The sequence below is a fragment of the Penicillium pulvis genome (assembly GCF_028828015.1).
Source record: "Penicillium pulvis strain IBT 33274 chromosome Unknown contig_7_segment1_segment0, whole genome shotgun sequence".
NCBI lineage: Eukaryota > Fungi > Ascomycota > Eurotiomycetes > Eurotiales > Aspergillaceae > Penicillium > Penicillium pulvis.
The window spans coordinates 376027-398491 of NW_026643079.1; the positions used below are offsets into that span (position 1 = coordinate 376027).

Below are 22465 nucleotides of genomic sequence, written 5' to 3' on the forward strand. Positions count from 1 at the left end.
CACTCTTTTGGTCTACGGCTATTGGCCGATCTGCGATTTTGTCTCTGATCGACCCACTTTGCTCCATCGAAGAGTTTGGTTCGATGATATTTTGAGTTCCAAGGTTCGATAGGGCTTGTTGTTGATGATCATAGTGGATCATGGACCTGAAAGCCCAGGCTATTGCATCACAAGTGGGACAACTGGATGAGGAAGTGCACATTCAGGCTGTTTTTATCGTGAGATGACTTGAAAATTGCAGCATACCGAATTACACTGGCGGTTTTCAACAAGACGTTCGATCCAGTAAGGGCAGCCATTTTTTTTAAAAAAAAACTTCTATCCGAGGTCCACAGCTCGCAACAATTCGTGATACTTTCCAGTCTTGATAGTCTCAGCCTCAGATCCGAGCTTCGGACCATGCACTAGAATCCGGAGATGTTTTTGAAGTCAATCATATTGCCTATGTCAACTAGCTAAACATTCTGAGGCCATATGGCCTGACTGGAGGCAAGGAGCAGCCGAGTGCCATCAAAATTGGTCAAATCAAGACCTGCCCATACTACACAGACAACAGAAATCTTCAATACAAACTTCATACAAATCATCTTCTGTCATAGATCACTTCCTAAGATCACCAGACCCATTAAATCCTCCACATGGAGCCTAAGAATGAACGTTCAGTGAATCACCATCGTATCTAAACCTCCGCCCATTGTTTCCATCCAACAAAAATTTCCAGCCACCGTGTTAATTTTCGCATTACCACAACTCCCATAAACATGTTGCTCCCCCATAAATCATATTCTCGGTAGTAAAAACGGATCAATAACACGTAACAGCTCAGGCAATTGAAAACCTAGTACTAAAAGTACCAGGTGTTCTCTTCCTGGTTGGGCTTGGGAGTAGACAGGCCGGAAGTATCTTCGTCCGCTTCCTCGGGCACATCCTCCTTCTCGTCTTTAACATCATCTTTCGTCACTGTGAAAAATAATAAAAATTAGCAAATGACGTTCCAGCGCTTTTCTTTAAAAAAAAAAAAAAAAAAAAAAAAAGAGAAGAGCATATACCCGTCTTACTGGGTTGGAGATTGTCCGGCATTTTACCGATGCTCGTTTCAATTTTCCAGTAGCGATTGCGAAGGGTCCTTGAGAGATAATTCAAGTCACATGTTGCTCTCAAAGTCTCGGTGATTGCTGGGAAGTCCGCGCCTTGCTTTCTGAGCTCGAACATCAAGATGTCTGACGCAGAGGCCTCTGCCCAGCTATTGGGAAGTGACTGCCTCGTCCTGATCTTTCTGATTGGTGGTGTCTGCAACCGAGCTCTGTCAACGCTTGGATTGTTGCACTTAGCCTTTTTGCTAGCAGTACGCTCGGAAACCGGAGTCTTTTTGCTGGTGTTGCGGGTTGTAGCCGGAACTTTTCTTTTGAGCGTTTGGAGTTCAACGCGAACCTTCTTGCGCTTTGGCGTTGGACTATCTTGCCCTGAGGATGAATCATCTTGTCCCGGCGACGGTGTATCATGAGGCTTTGCATCTGGTGAAGATTGCTTGTCCATAGTCGAACCGCCCATGCTTCTCTCCCAGCGGACCGAATCGAGATTCACTGGGTCCGATCTCCGACGAGCTGCCACAGTAGAATCTCGTAGGGAATAGTGGAATGCACCGATTTCCTCTACCGACTTGGCAGAAAAGGGCTTAGACACAGTGGTTCCCGGGTTCAATTTCACATTTTCTGCAGTCTCCTTCAGGCTACTCGCAAGTTGGGCCACATCCTTTTTAATGTCGAAACTCGCATACTTCTTGAATACGAAATCAGACTTTCTGCGCCGTTTGTCCTCTCTGTGGGCCATGGCCTGCTTGGGAGGGTATGTTTTCGGGGCATTCTGGGTCTCATTATCAGGAGTGCCATAGGCGGGTTGTTGTTTGCGGGGCTTAGGAGTAGAGGGCTGTTATCAAAATGTTAGAAAAATTTTCGATAAGTTTAGATTTCTCCTTCGTACCTGGACAAGATCAGCCTCAGCTCTCCTTTCCTGACACATTTCACGAGCCGCCGTAAAGACAAGTTCTTTGAAAGGCGGCGGATCACTATCAAGGACTGGTGGTTCCACGTCGAAGTTCGGCAATTGGAAGCGAGGTTTTTGATAGAGGTGGCCTTCATTGTAAAGCTCCTGGTTCCGTTTGAGTTCAACCTGCTCTTGAGCCCAAAAGTAGTCCTCTTGGTATCGCTCAGCATTGGTAAGTCCTGGCTCTCGAGGCGAAATTTGAAATCCACGGCCTTGGAACAAGGGAGCTTGTCTACGGCCTTCAAACATAGGAACTTGGGAAAGCTGCCGCGGCTGCTGACCATCTTCTCGTTTCACAAGGCGCTGTGCCGGAGCTGACACTTGGGGGTCCAGGAGTGGCAAGTATGGCCGGTTCTGGTACATCTGTTCAGGAGGTATGATCGTGTAGGGTATGATTGGGTGGCGACCTCCTGGGTTGTAGTCCAAAGGAGCAATAGGCCTGGGCAGATCGGCATCTTGTACGCCTTGATTGGCACTGTCGAACAGTACCGGGACATCTGAGACCATTTCTCCGAACAAACTGACGGGGTTCACTCTAGGCATTCCCGCAGGATAGGTTGGCAAAGGAAAATACTCAACCTGATTCAGGTAGTCTGAGAATTGAACATTCTCGTAGGACGTATTGTTTCCTGCGGAGAAGCCCCCAGAGCAAATGGGAACTTCATTCGCAAAAGTATTCACGGATTCGTTGGGCAAAGTATCGGAAGCAAAAGACTGTTGCGCAGTCATAAGTTCAATATCCTCAAGGTCCCATTCAGCATCCTGCGTGGCAGAGTGCTCATCCTCCAGCTCAGAATCATCATCAAGGTCGGAGTCATCCCTATAGTTGGAACCAGTAAGCATAGAACCAGAATCAAGCTCAACAGCCGTATAATGAACTCAGAGTCACTGGGCTTCTGGAAGTTGTACCTAGGGTCCGGTTCGGCTTCTGATTTCATAACTGCGGCTTTTTTATTAAGACAAAGGGTAAGTAACACGTAGATATCGAAGGGACCAGAGTGCAAGAACACATGCGTTTGATTGAGGAAAATGGTCAGTATGGAATAAACAGAAGGTGGGGATAGATCGGACGTGTAGGTTTTCATTTCTTTGCGATGATACAAATCTCCGGACGACCCAAACGGGATGCCACGACGAAGCAATAAAAACGATGAATCACATTTTAGCAGCTGTCAACACAAACAAGCTTTACATATATTTATGACAATGCAAGCTGAAAAGGGCTGATCATATTTCTAAACAGTAAACAGTCAGGCCATGGGCCGCTATGAGGGCGTTCAAGTTGGATGAAAATTCTATCTGGGATACGAATACGAAGTATAAAAAGCCCGAACTTCAATCGCACACATGGGACGTCTACCTTTGTCACTTATGCTATGACAAACTTACACTTGTTGACTTCCCCGCCTCTCTACCCTTCAAACCCTCAACTATTCTCTTATTCCAGTCCGGAGGGCAGACTTGCAGCCAAATAACCATTGCCGGTTGCTGTTCATTATTACAACCTTCGCTCCTGTTACTATTATGTCTGAATCTTCCACAATGGTATGTTAGACACACAATAATGCGAGAACTATGTAGTATCAATTCAAGCGACACATCATCCAAATTCTGAATTAATTCACCAAAGGTTCAAACGATCTGGCACTAAGTTTGGACAAATGCTGGATTTCTTGCCGATGCGTCACGTGATACATCGGCAAGTGGAGGAGACAAGTACTGGATTTGCGGGGATACAGGCTCAGAGACTCTACCTGACCCATGAACGAATCAATTGTCCAACCCACTGCAAAGCGCAAAAGACTTAGTTATGCATGTAACTACTGCCGTGAGAAAAAGACGCGCTGTGACGAGGAACACCCATGTCGGAACTGTCGCATGGCCGAGGTGGAATGCGTTACAACAGACAAACGACGCCATGGCGCACTAGTCAGGCATCGCAGACGTAAACATCATGATACTCTACCTCCTTCTGATGCGGCAAATGTTGAACTGCAAAGACGCACAATGATGTCACCAGCACCAGAAGTGTGTACGCCTCAACCACTAGAGTCTCATTCTACTTCAGCTGCCCGCACCTCAACTGAACAGAGACCACGGCTTTCGTCTCAATGCTGGGGTCCAGAAGGCTGGAGGACGGGGCGTCTTCCGATGATGCCCCGCTTTGTGGGATCTAGTTTGCTGGAGTTGATGACCGAGTGGCTTGATATGGCCTTCTATCGGTTGAAAGGCCCCAAGGCTCATGCAATATCTCCAGTAATTGACCAGGGATTAACATCTGTCATTCTTTTGCATCCACCAAAGCTTCCACCGGGTGAACTGCTGCAGGTCTGCATTGAGAGCTACTGGAATACCGTTCACCCAATTTTTCCCTTTCTAAATCGGGCTATTGTCGACTCACTCTACGATTCGGATACCTCCAGCACGCAAAGCTCATTTTCGAGTCATGGACAGAATTCCCCGAGAGAGGCTTTGAAATACCTCGTTCTTACAGCAGGTTTGCTTGCCACGCCAGCCGACGGATCCTCTAGATCACTCGTATCCTCATACATCAGCTACTGCAACTCGCTGCTTGGCCATATTATTTCCCATCGCGAGATAATATCAGTGCAGACCGTGCTCCTTTTTGCGATGGTGCTGCGCTGTTGCGACAAGGTTGCCTGGGCATGGGATATACTTACGATGGGGGTCTCCATGGCGCAGTCTATTGGGATAAACCAAACGAGTTCGCCCCAAAACGGATCATCAAATCAAGATACCCCGGAGTTCCAGACCTGGTGGTGCATGTATGTCTTTGAACGAATTCTAGCTTTGGAACTTGGTCGCCCATCCGTTATATGGGATTGTGAGCTATCTAGAAAACTCGCATCGCCAGTTCAAGTCGATCAGGAGTGTGGGTCAGAGCTAATATTTCGCAACGCATTGATAAGCTTGGCAAACACACTACATGAAATGCAAGAGCGCTCCGCTAGAGCCTGGAAACGCGAAGAATGGATGCCACAGTCGGTAGAACAGGCAATCGAGGACAAACTTCGGACTGGAGGAGAGCTGCAAATCCTGCTTTCTGAATGGCAAGATAGCCTACCCCCTGCATTCAGGTATGTCTCGAACAAAATTTTTGCCGTTAGGGTTGAACTGAAAAATCTCCAGGCCTGGGTCAACATCTGCGCTCAGTAATGGACCACAATCTGCATTTCTTTCATACTACTACAATCTCGGGTATGTCATATCCCTTTGTCGCAGCATATCTGCTAATGCTCTCCCAGGGTGATTTTAGTAACACGATCTACTATTCTTGTACCAAAGGATGAGCTTCAAGCAATGGTCAACAAGTTTGCTGCTGGAAAGGCATGGCGCCAACGTCTCCTTTCCGCACCAACAATGGTCATCGAAGCCGCACGACAAACGATCAAATTATTTATTGCCCTGATTGATTCAGGAACACCAAACTTTCTCAAGACCATGACCTCACCCTTGGCAGCAGTTTATACTTTGGCAGTTCATATATTCCAGGAACGCAGCTCACTGCTAATTCGGTCTGACTTTGAGGTAAGTGAAGTTTCTCAACAGATGCTCGGCACTAACCCTTTCCAGCTGATGAAGGTTGGGATTCAAATCACGAAGGAATACTACGATAGGCACGAAGCTGCGGGAAATGTCGATGATATTCTTCTTGATTTGCAGGAATACGCATCTCGCTGTCTGGAGGCGCCAGCACTGAGCCTACCAGATCTCTTCCATCTAGACACGAATGCTCTCAATTTGAGTGATATACCTATGAGAGACACAGTTTCTACCTTCGAAATAGGGTCAACTTGGGGCCCGTCCGCTCTAGACTGGGCCGGATGGGATTGGAATGATTTGAGCCACTTGTTCGCACACAGTGAATAGAAACAGCATATCACAATTCAAATACAGATATGTAAAATATTCAAGTACAAAGCACTACTTCAAGCCATACTCTCTAGATATGGTATGCCCGTCAGCTTAAAGCCTCGGTCGGAAAGCTGAACCTCCGAGCGAGGCTTCGAGCGTTGGTAGGAATCGGGCTCCCCATTTCTCAAGACCGGTAGGTCCACAACATGCATTGCATTTGGCCAGTGAGTAGTCATTTTAGTCTCCTCAAAAGCCTTCTTCTTCACCTGAAGCTGTTCCTTGGTAGCGTCCGCCACAGGCATGTAGCAAGTGTAAACGCAGAAACGCGGCTGAGATGTCTCCGACGACAAGTTGTAGTGCGGGGTGCGCGAGTCCCCTAAAAAATCATTAGCTTCTGGGTGGTAAAATCCACAGACCGACCTTACAGAGTATCAAGTCACCAGGCTCGGCCTCCACCTTGATCCACTCGCACCCTCTTTCCTTCAACCATTCTCTGTTCGCATCGGTCAAGCCGTACCATTCCTTTGTCCTGCATAGCACTCAGTAAGTATGAAGGTATTCCAAACAGCCAGGGCGCAACATACCAAGACCAAATCCTCTCCTCTCCTTTGAAGGCCTCGTGGAGCTCCTCACTCAGCAAATGAGCCCCCTTACAAACAATCAATCCTCCATCCTTTGGCCCATTTGGCAGCAGATTCACAAGGCCCTGCAAACAGCGGAAGCCTGGCTTCTCAGGATCCTGATCTTGGTGCGGCCATGGTACATTGGGCTGAATATCTTTGCGCGATGGGAACCCAATGTTCACGGAATCAAACGACACAATAATATCCTCAGTGTCGTAAACCTTCTCAAAGGCTTTGACCACTCCTTCCTCCTGCCTCACGGCCCACGTGAACGATTCGTGGGAGATGGCGTAGCCGAGACACATTCCCTTTTCGTTGATATCAGGGAGATGATCTTTGTGAATTGTTGAAGGATCGTCTCTTTTGAAACCAAGATTGCTGTTTCAAAAGCACACAATTGGTCAGTAGATATACTAGGGACGGAATGATGCACTTACAAGCCTTCAAGCCAGTCATAGATATCATCTGCATATCCCAATGCTCGTTCACGTGGAACGGCGCCTTTGATGACCGCATAGCCATTTTTCAGCAAGTCATCGCGAAAGTCACCGTAGTTTACGTCTGGTCCTTTGGAGAACAAGCGTCCGGATGACGCTGTTAGGTGGGTTGAGGTTGCCGTTGCCGTGACGGTGGTCATTTTGGGTCACTGGTGAGATTTTGGCTCTTTACGAAGTGAGTAGCCCTGATGTATTGCGAATAAATACTCAAAGAAAGTTGAGACGTTTCGAATTTTATATCCAAAGCCTGCACTGTAAAATTTAGTGGAAGACTTCGGTTCGGGTTACCAGGTTCGGCTCGGTCCGGTTCGGTTGGGAAGTCTAAGTGTACCCCCATGCACGATGCTTGTGCTATCAAATGCCGAACTCTGTAAACTTGGTTCTCTGGTCGTCAATTGAATGTTACTCCTCAAAGTGCCCACATCCCGATTGATGGCTTGGAGTCAGTACTCAGGTTACCATGATATCTGGAACTATCTACCGGGGAGAAAATAAGGAAAATAAGCTGCAAAAAACGTCGTTTCCTGAGTTGCTCTACCCTCAATCATCAAATAACATCCCGCTCAAACGAAACATGTTCTTGACTAACTCGAAGCCCCAGACGCACTTCCACTTCAATACGAGCCTCCATTTTCAAAACGACGAAACCAATCACATAAAAGGGTTTCGAGACCCTATCGGTCACTGGTCGGCCAAAGAAAGGGCTGAGAAAGGTGAAGACATCGAGTCTTCCGTCTCAGAGGGAGGAGCGTCCATTCTACCATGCGTTTCAAGGTACCTTTTCAGCCAAGCGTGATCGAAGTAGGCGCGGGTAATCAGCGTGTGGTGTGAATGATAAGCGAGGCGTGCCCTCGCGAAACCCTCTTCATCAGAGCCGAAAAGGGTTTGGTCCTCCAGAGGAGACTGATACCAAGTACTGTTGTAGTCCGGGCCGAATTTCTCGGTCTCTTTTTTAGCCTTTAGCTCAATGGGTTCAAGTTCCTTCTTCGTTTCGAGAACTTTAGGGGATGCAGGTGTTGTTTGGATTGCTTGGGTCTTCTTAGGGGCAGGGCTCGGAAAGAAATTCTGCTGAAGTCTGACTCCCTTCTCCTGATGATGGTAGTGCATTAGCTAATAAGCAGCCGCACTCTCCAACTTAAGTGAACATACATTGGATTTGGCTTCAATCATCATACGGTGCGATGGGTTCTGCTGCTTCAGCCAGTCGAGTACCCAGGTAGGGAGAGCCGTCCGGAATGAACAGCTGTATGGTCTTGTTTGAAAGCAGCAATTTGCACATGCACCGTTGTAAATCAGATCTCCTTCAAAGATAAGGACAACACACTCTTTGAACGGCCCCTCGCGGTTTGCGCAACAAGTGCAAGCTTGTCCAGCGGGAGCGATACGTCCTGTTCGCTGAACGAGGGCAGATCGTTTGGAGTATGCAGTGCTACAACTCTGCACGATGTCATCACGCCAGTCAACATCTCGAGCAAGAGGAACTCGCAACAGTTTCTCATCAAATTCAGTGATGAGTTCATGAATAATTCCCCCAAATTTGGGGTTACCCTCGCCATCGACACCCACCAACGACGCAGCTGCGAGTCATTTAGTTTGAAAACGATGATGAGGGCCCACGAATAACATGACTTACGTGCCAAGGGGAATGCTTGCGCAAATCTCTTCCTTCTGGCTGTTTTGATGATGTGAGCAAGCTTCGTCATAACATGCATCGAGAACCGAAGTTGTGGACTAACGCATTATGCCAGTCGAGAGGGTGAGGTTGCAGCAAAAGGCAAAGGTGTATTGGGAGTTGGAAAGGATGAAGGGTGGAAGTTGTAGCAGAGCTGGAGGTGATGAAGGAGAGGGAAGGAGAGGGAAGGAGAAAGTGGTGATAGTGAAGGAGAGGGACGTGTAAAATTAGCACACATGTCAATAATTGAAAAGAAACATTGGAAGTAATTGGTATACTACTCAATGTAGACCTGACCAGCATCTACACGTCCTCTGTCCTCCAACTACGCAAAGTTTAGAGCCTTGGGATTGCCTATATTGAAGAAGGCCGCATATTTCGCATGAAACCGCGTATTTGGTGTCAATATCTGTCAACAAACACATCAAAAATAGGGGGGTTGTTCCATGTTTCAAAATGATTGGCTCCGAGTTGGCTCGTGGGCTACATAGACTGGCCGTCGCTAACTATATCAATGGTTCTTCTCAAGTTCACACCATCTCTGAACATACTCGCGGATACGAGGACCAAAGAAGTACATCGGGATAGCGAACAAAGCCAACACGGCACAGATCACCTCCTCCACTATCATCGTCCCATCATATCCAAGAGTAGCAACAGCAGGCAAAGTGGCATAGCTCAGACCAAAAGAAATAAATCCCCGCCCAGCACAAATAACGACTAAGAATGGTGCCGCACGAAATGGGAAGCTGTCCACCGCGTATGTGATACCTACAATATTGGCTCCCAGGAATGCAAAGTAACTGGCATTGTACCCAATGACAATCGATGCAACACTCCAGCTCTCAGGGTGTGCACCCGCCCTTCCATATATGATACCGCAGATGATACCAACAATTGCTGGGATTGCGATGACTGGTAGCCGGTATTCCGGCTTATATATTCCGTTGTTACGGCGGCTGAAGATCCGAATGACCATGTCACTTCCATAACCAAGTAATGGGAGGAAGACGAGGCAACAGACAATCTGACCGGCTTGGACGTAGCCGAGCGCGTCGAAGCTGAAGTTATATGGGGATGACATCAAGATACTGGCAAAGGTCGAGGCTTCGAAGACATATGTTCCGAGGTTGGCGCCATTTAAGAGAAGTAGCCAAACCGTTGTCGGGATAAACAACCCTTGGAAGACATGCTTGTAGAAAGTCGGAATATCAGAGAATTGAGGATTGGAAACAAAGAGCTTGATATCATTGCGCCAGCAACGAGGCTCGTATTGTTCTTCCACAGCGGACACGTCATCAATTTTCAGATCCGGAGCCTCACCACGCATTTGTTCCTCTGTTCGCTCAAATCGAGACTCTGTCACGAAAAAGAAGGCAAAGACGAAGATCACTGCGTTCATAATTGTGAAGAACCCATACCACCATCTCCAGCCCCAGGCTGAGACCATGTACGTCGATATGACAAAGAAAACCCCGGACGCAATATTCTGAATGAATATGAACCATGCAATCTTCCGACCACGCTCGTGGACGAAATGGATCTCCTGAATGATCAGGGGCGCCAACGCTTCACTCTGTCCGGCAGCGAGACTCATAATAATACGGCCAGCTATATGACTTTCCAGACTAGTGGAGCACTGGCACCAGACTCCACCTGCAAGGAGCAGCAGAATCGAGGCAAGGAATACTGGCCGACGACCAATTGTGAAAGCCCAAGGCATGGCAATGAGGTTCCCGATCCCCATGAACAAAGTCGGATAAGTCATCAGGTCATTAGCTTTAGCTTCTTGTCCGGGATAAGAAGCCTCAACAACGGAGAAAATGGATCCCATCCCTGATGCGAGAACGACAGCCGTGCAGCTGAATGCCGACACCAGGATCAGGAGGACCCATTTGCGCCATGCGGGAAGGTTCAAGGGATCTTCATCTTGTCAGGATACGAGTTTCCAAAGAAGGATGGAACATACCCCTGGGATCCGCCGACGGGGTCGGAATAAGCACCACTTCATCTCCTTTAAATAGCTCAACATGCAGTCCTGTAGGTGGCTTGGGACTCTGCTCAGCAAGTTCAATGTGCGATATGTCGCTCTTATCCATAGTGAGAATGATTGAAGGGAAGCAAGAACAAGAACCTAGACAGCTTCTGTGGAGATTGTGGAGCTGGATGGTAGCCACATATTAATAGCTGAACGCTCTCGCCTATCAATGCTTCTGTGAAAGCAATCCCTTCGTGTACCCCGGGTTCTGTTGTGGGGCCCCCACACGGCACACTCAGTCTGGGGTTGAGCCGCCAACCGAACCGAACCGAGCCGGATGAGTGGACCACAAATGTTGACACTATATTATGCGCGTCAAGTCTCATCAGTAACGCTTCGCAGCTGTGTTTATCCCTTACTTTTCTGATCACATCATGGTCAAATTCAATGTGGACATTCCGTGGGAGGAACTCTCAGCACCAGAGCAAACTGAGGGTTACCTAGGTCTTCAACCGCACTCTGAGGTCCTAGCAAAAGGCACTTCAACTGCACCAGGACGATTGATCTTACCCTGTGACATTCTTGTTGAGCACGACGTCGCCATTTCGGTCAGAGATGGCTGCACCCTTTACGCGGATGTTTACCGACCCCCCGACGCTCTCGATAGAACCACACCAGCAGTTCTCTCCTGGAGTCCCTTTGGCAAAAAGTTCAATGGGATACAATCCCTCAAGTTGATGACACCATGGAATCTCGGTATTCCTGAGGAAGCGCTCAGCGGCCTGGAGAAGTTTGAAGGTCCCGATCCCGCCGAATTCGTGAATCGCGGGTACGCCATCGTTAATGTGGATTCTCGCGGGGCATTCGACTCGGAGGGAGTAATGGCAATCATGGGGACTCAAGAGGCGGAAGATGGATACGATGTGATTGAGTGGATTGCCAAGCAAAGCTGGTGCAATGGAAATGTCGGCATGGCCGGCAACTCCCACTTGGCGATTGTCCAGTGGTTCATCGCCGCCTTACAGCCACCATCACTGAAGGCCATTGCACCTTGGGAAGGGTGTGGGGATCTCTATCGGGAACAGTTCGCAAGAGGGGGTATATATGGTGGTGATCTTTTCGACAATCTCATTATCAAGTACATGCTTCGAGGGAGATACGGGATTGAGAGTTTCCGCAAAATGTTCGAGCAGCATCCTCATGCAAATGACTGGTGGAATGACAAACGGCCTGACATGACCAAGATCAATATCCCGACGTACATCACTGGTACATATACGAACACCATGCACGGAATGGGAGCGATCAGGGGTTGGTTAGAAGTGAACTCTCCTCACAAATGGCTTCGTTGGCATCCTTATCAGGAGTGGTATGATATTTGGGGTAACCAGGAAGGGCGAGACGAGCTTTTGTCTTTCTTTGATCGGTATTTGAAGGACATCAGCAATGACTGGGAAACGACACCTCGAGTTCGAATGTCCCTCCTGCGATTCGGGGAGAAAGCGCCGATTGAGAATATCGTCGAGTCAGAATTTCCGCCGTCGCGCACCAAGTACCGGAAGGCATACTTGACACCCGATGGCTTGAATTTTGATAAGCCATCTGGTCCTGAGACAGCGGCCTCGTACAATTCTCAAGATCCAGATGCAGGTGTGGTTTTCAAACACACATTCTCTGAGCGGACGCAACTCATGGGCATTCCCAAGGCAGTGCTCTACATGCACTGTGACGATCTTGACGACATGGATGTATTCGTCGTTCTGGAGAAGATATCGAAATCTGGCGAAAGATTGTTGAACTTCAACATTCCTTGGAAGAATTTGCCGGTCTCATCAATTGCAGAGATACCAGAAAAAGAGCATTCTGAGCTCATCCTTTACCAAGGTCCCACAGGGATTCTGCGTGCATCAAACCGAGAAATAGATGCTTCTCGGTCTATGCATCTAAATTGGCCCTTCTACACACACGAAAAAATGGAGAAGGTTGTGCCTGGCACGGTGGTGCGGTTGGAGATTGGGATATGGGTCATGGGGATTGAATATGAGGCTGGGGAGTCCCTGCAGCTGAGAATCAGTGGTCGCTATCAGGGCTTTTCCAAGTTTGGTGCCGATCATACTTTGAACAGGGGACTGCACTGGGTGCATATGGGAGGAGGTTATGACAGTCATCTAGTGCTTCCTTTTGTGTAGCATGTGCTGTAACTCATATTATGCATTGCCTTTTGTCCTATCGGATCTCGTAAACAAGTAGATAAAAACAAGATAGATGTAGGAACAAACAACATCAGACAATGCTTGCATTGCATGCAGAATTATCCGCATCGTTGTAAGTAAACGCATTCAATCCATGGTCTCATCCTCCGAGATGATAGTCAAGCAGCCCAGGGTAATCTGCATCTCCTCAATCTTTCCTCGCGGCTCGGTCACATGCACATTGGCAAGGGCCCTCTCAATCTTCCTATCCAGCCTCACGAATTTCATCTGCTCCCTGTGGCATCTCAACTCCCGATAGTACACATCCTGAAGATTCTCAGGGCAGATGTCCCCATCATACCACCGACTGAGGAGTCGCAGCCGGGTCTTGAAAGGCAGTCGCTTGAAGTATGTTAGTAATTAACTCGAAGGTCACTTCAGCATGAGACGAAACCATCTTACGTAAAGCTGCGTAAAGGTCAGAGGAAGCTTCATTTTCTTGGCAATGCTCTTGTTCTGGACTCGGATTTTTTCAAGGGCCTAAGCTTGTCAGCGTCTCGATACATCTTTGAAGTTCATGCTCGCATTTGCACCTTCTCGGTCCTCGTTCTCTTCTTCTTCCTGTCGAAGAATGAGGGGGCTCGGGAATGCTCATAAAATCTGCTAGAGCGATTGGGTGCACGGTGGCTTCGGATATCGGATAGGCTTTGAGGTGCGAAAGGCTCCTGGGCATTGAAGTCGATTTCCTTGTTCTTCTCCCATGTAGTTGTGTGGTTTGGTTGGGTCATGATGATTTGCCGTAGCGGATGAGATGATGACAGGTAATTGTGTTCGTATGATGTGGAAAGATTCAATGGAAGGAGACAGTTGGTGGTCGTAGGGGTGTGGAGGTTGAGGTATCTGGAAAATCTTAAGGCGAGGGTTGAGAAGTGAATACAGAACGATCAAGTGTGAATGATCCGCAAAACTCCATATTTGGAACGTATCTGTGATTGTTGATGGTTTTCCTTTCTGAGTCTTCAGGGCTTGCATCTATGTGACCCTGGCAGCCCTGCACTATAAATTCAATCCTAATACCCTATTACCCAACAGTGGAGAAGAGTATGATTCCACCATCAATGTATTTTGTGGGGTTTGAGGGCTAGGATACAATGCCTACGCCATGTTAAGGAGGTTATGTGCTCCATAGTCAATGGAGACCCAGCCCATTAGTGCCTGAATGCCTTGTTAGCTGGCCTCATATCTGCCTGAAGACACTCGACCGCCTTTCCGAGTGAGACTGTGGCAGACTTGGAAGCGGTGAATATCTGCCAGATGGCCCAATCAAACATTCATGTTTGTCTTCTAGACTAAAGTTAACACCCTCTTTGTACAAACCAGGGCAAAAATGTCCGGTCTGGTGGTTGGGAAAGTAGTCAGAATTGCTAAACTGGCTTTACCTTTGAGCTTTGATTAATTCTACCTGGTGATTATTTATTGATAAACTTGGGTTTCGAAGCTCGGATAATCCTGCGATTACACCGTAGAATTATTTATATTGCGGGCACAGAGAGCTATGGACTCGAAGAGGAGATCCAAAAGCTGCAGCCTCCGTGGCTTGGTAGACTGAGAAGTGAAAGATTTAGACAGATGGTGATTGCAAGTATTAGCGCAAACCCTGGAAAGAACGATCATTGACGCGAGTGGCGGGGCAGTCATCTAGACCTCGCTAAAGGCAGGTTTGGGTTTGGTAATCCTGGGACTGTGTTTGGATTGAATGTACGTTGAGAGAAGCGACGATGGATTAACACATGATTAATCTATCGAAGAGATTTAAGCCTCGGAATCTTCGATATTAATAAAAATTAAATGAATGGCTTGGATGACCCCGCATGCACCCTTAATCTATCGGCAAGCTCTGTGTGGCTACGGCAAAACGTAAAGCCATTAGGCAACCCTAAAAGGTACACCCTCACAATATCTGAATTCTCATCATGCAGGGTTCATTTTCAGGGTCGGGCCGGTCGGGGCTGTACTAAACTATGGGGATGACCTGAGACGCGGTGGATAGTCTAAATAACCTCATAAATAGAACTTGGGGGGAGATTTGAACTAGGAAACAGAGAGCCGCAACCGTTGAGTCAATGCCGATCTATTTGCAGAGAAGACTCGAATTTGAGCAAAGTTTACGATGTTCGGGCACCAACAAGATTTTTGCGGGGCCTTACCACTGTTGTTTCCGGCTACTTGTTACCTACATTGGACACTACAATATAAGATCAGTTTCATAATTTGATATTCTATTATCTCTGCTTGAATACGGTGACTAGATGAAGAAGAATGCCCGGCTCTACGATGTATCACGTCCGACAGAGGCATGTGGATCCCGTTGGAACGGGAGGCCGCAGCTCAAGAAAGGGAGATCTGGATCTCGCAGATTTCGTTATGATATACATTGAACAAATCACTTGCTCAATCATGTTTCTTGTCAAAGTCTATGGCGATATGCCTAACCATTAGCCATCGGGATCGGGCAGTGAAGGAGTTCCGATCGTGCAGGGCTTCCTATGAAAGATCTTTTTACTGCAGCTACGGACCTCGTGGAGCCTGAGCTGAACTAGCGGGCTATAGAGCTTTCTAGTATGCATGCAGGATTTAGCGTGCGGGTCCAGGAGTCAAAGCGACGCACGATAATGTATGTCGTGCGAGATTGAGCCCACGTCGGTTGCACCGTATTACATGCACAAACCTGTTGTATGACGTGAAAAAGCACTGATATGTTCTAGGCTGATCAATGGCCGAGATTTCGCGCTCGTTTCGAGGCTTTTAGTTCAGGTTCTCTGCTTGGCAGTCTCTGACGCCACTTGCCCCTTTCCTTCTTTTCCCCCTGGTAATTGCTTTTGCTAGATTAGATAATGATATTCCCAATAATCCACTCACCCGAGGATACTGCTCACGTTGAGCAACTCTCCACATGACGCAACATGGGGAAGAAACAAGAACCCTGGAGAGCAGGAAATGAAGATTGGCGATGGAGACAGCGAGACCGGGGAAGTGGAGCGAAACGGGAAGTAGACCTCAACCAATCAGCTTCATGTCAATCATCGGGGGAACGTGACCACGATTCGATGTCTTAGATGATTTACGCTAGTAAAATAGTTCCGTCATGGAGCAAATTCTCGTCGATCAAAGAAGATGTAGGAAGAGTGGAGATAGTTTGCGGAGATAGTTTGCTTGACGGCTCTAACAAGCGAAGCATAGAAAAAAAAAACAGGACTACACAGAACTAAACAGACATGCAGCACTCGCCATCATTATGGAATATTAAATGATGCATCCAGGAACCTGTGCAGGGTCTTTGGTCCCTGGCAGTCGAACCAATGACAGCCGTTTTTATTTGTCTTTCTCTCCGGCGTATTATGTTCATGTGGAGTAATGATCGGCGGGTTCCACCGTAGACGCAGGACGCAGGACACTGCCAATTCCAAGGCTCTGCATCCAATAATGCCCCACTTAGGCCCCGCTTAAGAAGGTCCGGGGTAGGTCTTGCTGCCATTTCTAGCTCTAGCTCCGAAAACCCCTCATTTTGGTCTTTGGTCTGTCCAGTTCGACCCAACAATGGGCGTCGACGTGGAGAACGATCCGCTCTTCTGGGTTTAGCTCCCTGCCGCTAACCCCTTAGTCCGTTCTTGCTTCCTCTCCAACACGACCTAACTCCACAAAAGCCACGAAATTAAACAATGCCAAAATAACGGAACACATGTGAACTGGTCGTTCTACGCCCCTGAACTGGGTTCGTTCGAACTATGGGCTCCCCTTTGCCTCGGAACCGGCCTAGTTCCCCCCCAGATACCCCGGTCGATGGCGCACCGCTCAAGCCCCAGGAACCCGAGTGATGTCAAAGATGCGATTCTCAATGCTAGTGATGTGACGGGATTTTGCTTTTTCCTGCTCATCACATGGCGAGCTTGCTGCCTCGGACGGCGATCCACATCTCGGTTTCCTCCACCACAGCCTCTTAGCGCAAGACTCGGGTGGAGGAGGCTTCCCCCGAAATGATACCCCAGATGGACGATCCCACGACCCGCCAAAATAAAGACCTGGTGCGACCCGCGTCCATGGTCTTTTCTCCCCAGGCTCTCCTTTCGCGGTTTCAATATAGCCCGACGCCCATTGTGACTGCGGATTAAACGCATACACAAGATATTGGAGCCACACCGACAACATGCGTTTTATTCCAGTCCTTGCGACTGCCTTCCTGGCCGTCTCCTCGGTCACAGGCGCGTCGCCTACCGCTGCAGCATCCACGGCTGCTGCTTCTGCTGCTGACAGTCAGAACAGCGTGGCTGCTGCTGCCGACAATGTGGCCGATACCATTGCAAATGCGGCTACCACCGCAGCCAATGCCAATTCCAATGCTGCGGAGGCCGCCGCAACAACCGCCGCCGCCGCCAATGCTGCCAATTCGGAGGAGTCCGCTGAGGACACAGCCACCAGTGCAGCTGCTAATGCGAATGCCAATGCTGCCTCGGCCAATGCTGCCTCAGCCAACGCTGCTACCGCCGATGCCAACACCGTAAACTCGATTGCTGCCGCTGCTACGAACAGCGCTGCCGCTTCCACTGCTAGTGCTAGCGCGGCTGCTGAGTCTGCCAACACCGAGAGCACAGCTACTAGCTCTAGCACCAAATCCTCGTCTACCGACTCTACCGACTCAAGTAGCAGCAGCAGCAGTAGCAGTGGCCTTCTAAGCAGCATTGAGAGCCTTCTGTCTGGTTCTGGTCTTAGCTCCATTGGCACTGATCTGAGTGAGTTGGCCTCGGGTCTGGAGAATCTGTTGAACCCCGATTTCTTGAACGAGGTCACCTCAACTTTCAAGTATCTGTCCACCAGTCTGGCTCCCCCTGTTGATACCAACATCCGAGTCCTGCTTTCCACCGAGAACACCCAGGCTATTGGTGACCTCATTACCAATGCCAACACTCTCTTGTCGGCTAAGAACACCAAGACCTTGAGCAACATCCTGGACAAGGCGGATGTTCTGCTGTCTGACCAGAACCTGGCTGGCATTGAGAAGCTGCTTAACAACATCGACAAGGTTAACGACCTTATCGACAATGCTGACGACTTGCTCAGTGCCAAGAATGTCAAGTCTATTGAGAGCCTGGTTAACAACGCCAACGATCTGCTGACTACTGATGTGACCAACGCCCTGAAGAAGATCTTGGGCGATGTCGTCACCCTACTGCCCAACTTGGAGGACTTCCTCACCAAGGAGACTTTCGACGAGCTCGCCAGCTTGCTGAAGAACGGCAACTCTCTTCTGACAGAGTCCTTCGTCACCGAGACCCAGAACTTGATCAAGAGCGCCACTGCTCTCCTGACCACATCCGTAACCAACGCTCTCAAGGAGATCCTTAATGCTGTTGTGCCTCTGCTGCCCCAGCTCAAGTCCTTCCTCACTGTCTCGACCTTTAATGACCTGGAGAGTCTGCTCAAGAATGGCAATTCCTTGCTCTCTGCGAACTTTGTCTCTGAGACCAAGAGCCTGGTTGCTTCAGCCTCTGACCTGCTTACTACCTCTGTCAGCAACTCACTCAAGGAGATTCTCAATGCTGTTGTGCCATTGCTGCCGGAGATCAAGGGCCTGCTCACCAACGACACTATCTCGGAAATCCAGACTCTGCTCACCAACGGCAACGACCTGCTGTCCGACTCCTTTGTTTCGGAGACCAAGTCTCTCGTGGCTGGTGCTTCTGCCTTACTTACTACTTCGGTCAGCAACTCGCTCAAGGAGATTCTCAATGCTGTCGTGCCATTGCTTCCGGAGATCAAGAGCCTACTCACCAAGGCCACTATCACCGATATTCAGACTTTGCTCACCAACGGCAACGATCTTCTATCCGATTCGTTCGTTTCGGAGACCAAGACGCTTGTGGCTGGTGCTTCTGCTTTGCTTACTACTTCGGTCAGCAACTCGCTCAAAGAGATTCTCAATGCTGTTGTGCCACTGCTCCCCGAGATCAAGGGCCTGCTCACCAACGACACTATCTCGGACATCCAGACTTTGCTCACCAACGGCAACGACCTGCTGTCCGACTCCTTTGTTTCGGAGACCAAGTCTCTCGTGGCTGGTGCTTCTGCCTTACTTACTACTTCGGTCAGCAACTCGCTCAAGGAGCTTCTCAACGCTGTTGTGCCATTGCTTCCGGAGCTCAAGAGCCTTCTCACCAAGGCCACTATCACCGACATCCAGACTCTGCTCACCAACGGCAACGACCTGCTTTCCGACTCCTTTGTATCAGAGACAAAGTCTCTCGTGGCCAGCGCTGCTGGTCTCTTGACCACCTCGGTGTCGAACGCTCTCAAGGAGATCCTCAGCGCTGTCGTTCCTCTGCTCCCAGAGATCAAGACCTTCCTCACCAAGGAAACCTTGGAGGAGCTCGAGGACCTGCTCAACAACGGCAATGCCCTCCTCACCAGCTCATTCGTCAACCAGACCCAGAGCCTGGTCAGCAGCGCGGACGATCTGCTCACCCCATCGCTGGTCTCTGGTCTCAAGAGTATCCTCAGCGAGGTGACCCCGCTCCTCCCCGAGGTCGAGAAGCTCCTCACCAAGGACACCATCGAGATGATCTCCTCCCTCCTGATGAACGCCAACGACCTCCTCTCGCCAACCTTTGTCAACGAGACCGAGTCCCTCATCTCGGGCGCTCACGATCTCCTGACACCCTACGTGGTGGGCGGTCTCAGCGAGCTCCTCAACCACCTGGTGCCAGTCGTCCCCAATATTACCGCGGACTTCCTCAACGCCACGACCCTCAAGAACCTGACCTACCTCTTGGGCAACGGAACCACCCTCCTGGACACCGCCTTCGTCACCGATACCAAGAACCTTATCGACGAGGCTGGCGAGCTCCTCACGCCCTCGACTGTCAAGTCCCTCAGCGGTCTGGTGAGCAGTCTCGACAAGTCTATGCCCGAGCTCGAATCCCTCCTGCAGCCGGCTACTATCAAGGAATTGCACTCCCTTCTGACCAACGCTGGTGACCTACTTACCACCAAGTTCGTGAACGAGACGGCTACTATTATTGATGATGTCTCGGCCTTGTTGCCGTTGATTGATGGGATTCTGAACTCCCTGTAAGGAGTTGACTATGATTATGTATTCTCATGATTGAAAGGACTTTTATTTATCCTGGATATGATTAATGCGTTTAATGATATTATTTATTTTTTTGTCTATTTTCTCTTCGGATCGCTCTTCTGTGTAGCCCGTGTTAGATTGGGGTAGATGACCAGGGCAATGATGAGGAACTACCCATAATGCCCTCAAGTGCTCCCATTTTCTGGTCTCTTATCTCCCCTTTACTTTCCCGCATATCTCTGATAAGCTCACTCAGATCAACTCGGTGTTACCTTGTCGTGGCTCCCCTGAACCTCCAACATAACCATCGATTGAAGTCCAGTATTAGTGCACATGCATTAATGAACATGCGGATATGCACCACACCCTTGAAGCATGTAATAACACGTACCAACCTCGCTGACACGAACCATAGCTCGGTTCCACTGCAGGCACATAAATGCCTTTGTCAGTGGGGCCACACGGCCCGAGGCGACGCATGAGCTGACCCATAATCAAAACTTCAACCTGATAGGCTGGCATTCAATCACAATCAGCTCAGCATGAACAAACACGGCACCTGCTGATATCCATCTGCGACCGATTTCACGCGATAATTTCATGATAAAAAATCAAACAATCACGATCAGCAGATCTTCACGGTCAATGGCACTCAGAAATGGACCTACAAACTCAAAAATTGGGGGATCTTCTTCACGAACCATTCATGTCTGGAGCCTCTTCTACTTACAGGGGTCATAATAGGCCCAGCAGAACCGTGCATTAAGCGCCTGTGCAACCACACGTGGAAAACGCTCGGCCGCAGGCACAAATCGAAAACCAGCAAAGTCTGGTTATATTATCCGATACACGAATGACGGGTGATCTGACATCGGCTTTTTCGGACGAGCGCAGACTTAGTTCGTCGGACTAGCCGGATGTGGGTACTCCAAAAGCAAACTACTAAGAGATTGGATGAACCTTGCGACGAAGACCTCGGAGCAGCTGAGCGACCCGAGAATAAATATGGCACGGTTGGTCTTAGCAAAAGTCTACCAGCCAAGTTGTTTTTCTTTCTGTCATGAGTAATGAAAAGTGGATGCAGTGGCTCTCGGAGCGCACTATGAATACCGTCAACACCAACCTCCGCTCAACTATATTCCTAGGAGCACTCGGAAGTTCGCTTTTAGCCTACTACGCGCACAAGAGATTTTCCCAATTGGTGTTGAATAACTTTCAACGCACGGAAGAATGGGACCCGGAAAACGAATTGGTTCTGTTGACAGGCGGCACAAGCGGAATAGGAAAACAATTGGCGGAAGATCTTTCCAACCAACAACTCCACGTGATAGTCCTCGATATCCAGAAGCCAACATACACTCTCCCTCGCAACGTGATCTTCTACCAAGCCGACATCACATCCTCCAAGGAAATATCCGAAGTAGCCCGCCTCATTAAAACAGAACACGGCGACCCAACTATTCTAATTAACAACGCCGGCGTTTTCGAACATGGAACAATCCTCGAGAAGACAGAGGAAAAGATTAGACGGACGTACGAAGTGAACAATCTTGCCCACTACCTGTTGGTCAAGGAGTTTCTCCCGTATATGATCCGAGAGAACCGCGGCCACGTCATCACGGTAGCAAGCGTTGCTAGTTTCGTGGCCGTGGGCGAGATGGTGGATTATTGTTGTTCGAAAGCCTCGGCGCTTGTTTTCCACGAAGGGTTGAGGCAGGAATTGAAGTATTGGTATAATGCGCCGAATGTGCGGACGAGGTTAGTTTATATAGTAGCCAGCAACATGATATTCTTATGAGATGTTTTTTGGTTTACTGATGATTGTTAGCATCATTCATCCACTTTGGGTTGGGACGCCCATGATCAAGGGTTTCACAGATCACCAATCCCACTTCGGACAACCTATTATGTCCCCGAAGGCTGTCTCGGATGTTATCGTTGAGCAGATCGTGACAAGGAGGAGTGGACAGGTTATTCTTCCGGGGCATCTTTCGTTAGCCGGGTCTATTCGGGCGGCTCCGTTGTGGTTGCAGGAATTCATTCGGCCGGTGTTTTCGAAGATCGTGCGGAGGGTCAGGAATATGCGCGACCCGCTGGTTTGATTATGATTGTTTCCGGTTCCGGTTAGATCAAATGATGCTTAATGGGATATGGAGGGCATGGAAGAACCATGTTTATACTATTGATGTTGATGAATTACGTCATTCTATAATTAAGCTCTCAAGGATTAACTTGCACCGTGGCGCAATGAGCTTAATTGCAATGGTGGAGGTGGAATAAAAGATGATAGATCACATCTTAAGCGCGAGAAGGCTCATACTGCTTGACCCATGGGCCAACCCACGGGGAAGCCCCCGGTTTCGTCAGGCACTCTAGATCTGCTTTGCTTGACAATCCATGTGATTAAATGGAATGATATTGCATTCAAATTCTTAAACAATATTGTTCGGTCGGAAAT

General features: G+C 48.8%; 9 protein-coding genes across 9 annotated transcripts; 4 read left to right on the forward strand and 5 right to left on the reverse strand.

Annotated features, from left to right (window-relative positions):
• Positions 1–844: 844 nt before the first annotated feature.
• Positions 845–2981, reverse strand: N7503_008079 (uncharacterized protein; the record flags this gene model as incomplete). Its single annotated transcript, XM_057067626.1, has 4 exons — positions 845–960; positions 1059–1926; positions 1981–2863; positions 2953–2981. 4 exons carry the CDS (start codon positions 2979–2981, stop codon positions 845–847), a joined length of 1896 nt encoding a protein of 631 aa, XP_056918481.1.
• A 940-nt stretch (positions 2982–3921) lies between these two features.
• N7503_008080 (fungal specific transcription factor domain-containing protein) lies at positions 3922–5934 on the forward strand (the record flags this gene model as incomplete). Its single annotated transcript, XM_057067627.1, has 4 exons — positions 3922–5141; positions 5194–5262; positions 5310–5592; positions 5638–5934. The coding sequence occupies 4 exons, from the start codon at positions 3922–3924 to the stop codon at positions 5932–5934; spliced, it is 1869 nt and encodes a 622-aa protein (XP_056918482.1).
• Positions 5935–5993: 59 nt separating this feature from the next.
• On the reverse strand, positions 5994–7179 carry N7503_008081 (uncharacterized protein; the record flags this gene model as incomplete). The annotated part of the gene is made up of 4 exons (XM_057067628.1): positions 5994–6295; positions 6345–6448; positions 6504–6920; positions 6980–7179. The coding sequence occupies 4 exons, from the start codon at positions 7177–7179 to the stop codon at positions 5994–5996; spliced, it is 1023 nt and encodes a 340-aa protein (XP_056918483.1).
• Positions 7180–7720: 541 nt separating this feature from the next.
• On the reverse strand, positions 7721–8742 carry N7503_008082 (DUF3716 domain-containing protein; the record flags this gene model as incomplete). The annotated part of the gene is made up of 3 exons (XM_057067629.1): positions 7721–8128; positions 8189–8616; positions 8673–8742. 3 exons carry the CDS (start codon positions 8740–8742, stop codon positions 7721–7723), a joined length of 906 nt encoding a protein of 301 aa, XP_056918484.1.
• A 480-nt stretch (positions 8743–9222) lies between these two features.
• On the reverse strand, positions 9223–10810 carry N7503_008083 (uncharacterized protein; the record flags this gene model as incomplete). The annotated part of the gene is made up of 2 exons (XM_057067630.1): positions 9223–10634; positions 10681–10810. The coding sequence occupies 2 exons, from the start codon at positions 10808–10810 to the stop codon at positions 9223–9225; spliced, it is 1542 nt and encodes a 513-aa protein (XP_056918485.1).
• A 313-nt stretch (positions 10811–11123) lies between these two features.
• N7503_008084 (CocE/NonD family hydrolase) lies at positions 11124–12878 on the forward strand (the record flags this gene model as incomplete). The annotated part of the gene is made up of 1 exon (XM_057067631.1): positions 11124–12878. The coding sequence occupies one exon, from the start codon at positions 11124–11126 to the stop codon at positions 12876–12878; it is 1755 nt and encodes a 584-aa protein (XP_056918486.1).
• A 150-nt stretch (positions 12879–13028) lies between these two features.
• On the reverse strand, positions 13029–13669 carry N7503_008085 (uncharacterized protein; the record flags this gene model as incomplete). Its single annotated transcript, XM_057067632.1, has 3 exons — positions 13029–13268; positions 13344–13421; positions 13475–13669. 3 exons carry the CDS (start codon positions 13667–13669, stop codon positions 13029–13031), a joined length of 513 nt encoding a protein of 170 aa, XP_056918487.1.
• A 3416-nt stretch (positions 13670–17085) lies between these two features.
• Positions 17086–20007, forward strand: N7503_008086 (uncharacterized protein; the record flags this gene model as incomplete). Its single annotated transcript, XM_057067633.1, has 1 exon — positions 17086–20007. One exon carries the CDS (start codon positions 17086–17088, stop codon positions 20005–20007), a length of 2922 nt encoding a protein of 973 aa, XP_056918488.1.
• Positions 20008–21109: 1102 nt separating this feature from the next.
• Positions 21110–22109, forward strand: N7503_008087 (uncharacterized protein; the record flags this gene model as incomplete). Its single annotated transcript, XM_057067634.1, has 2 exons — positions 21110–21765; positions 21836–22109. The coding sequence occupies 2 exons, from the start codon at positions 21110–21112 to the stop codon at positions 22107–22109; spliced, it is 930 nt and encodes a 309-aa protein (XP_056918489.1).
• Positions 22110–22465: the final 356 nt, after the last annotated feature.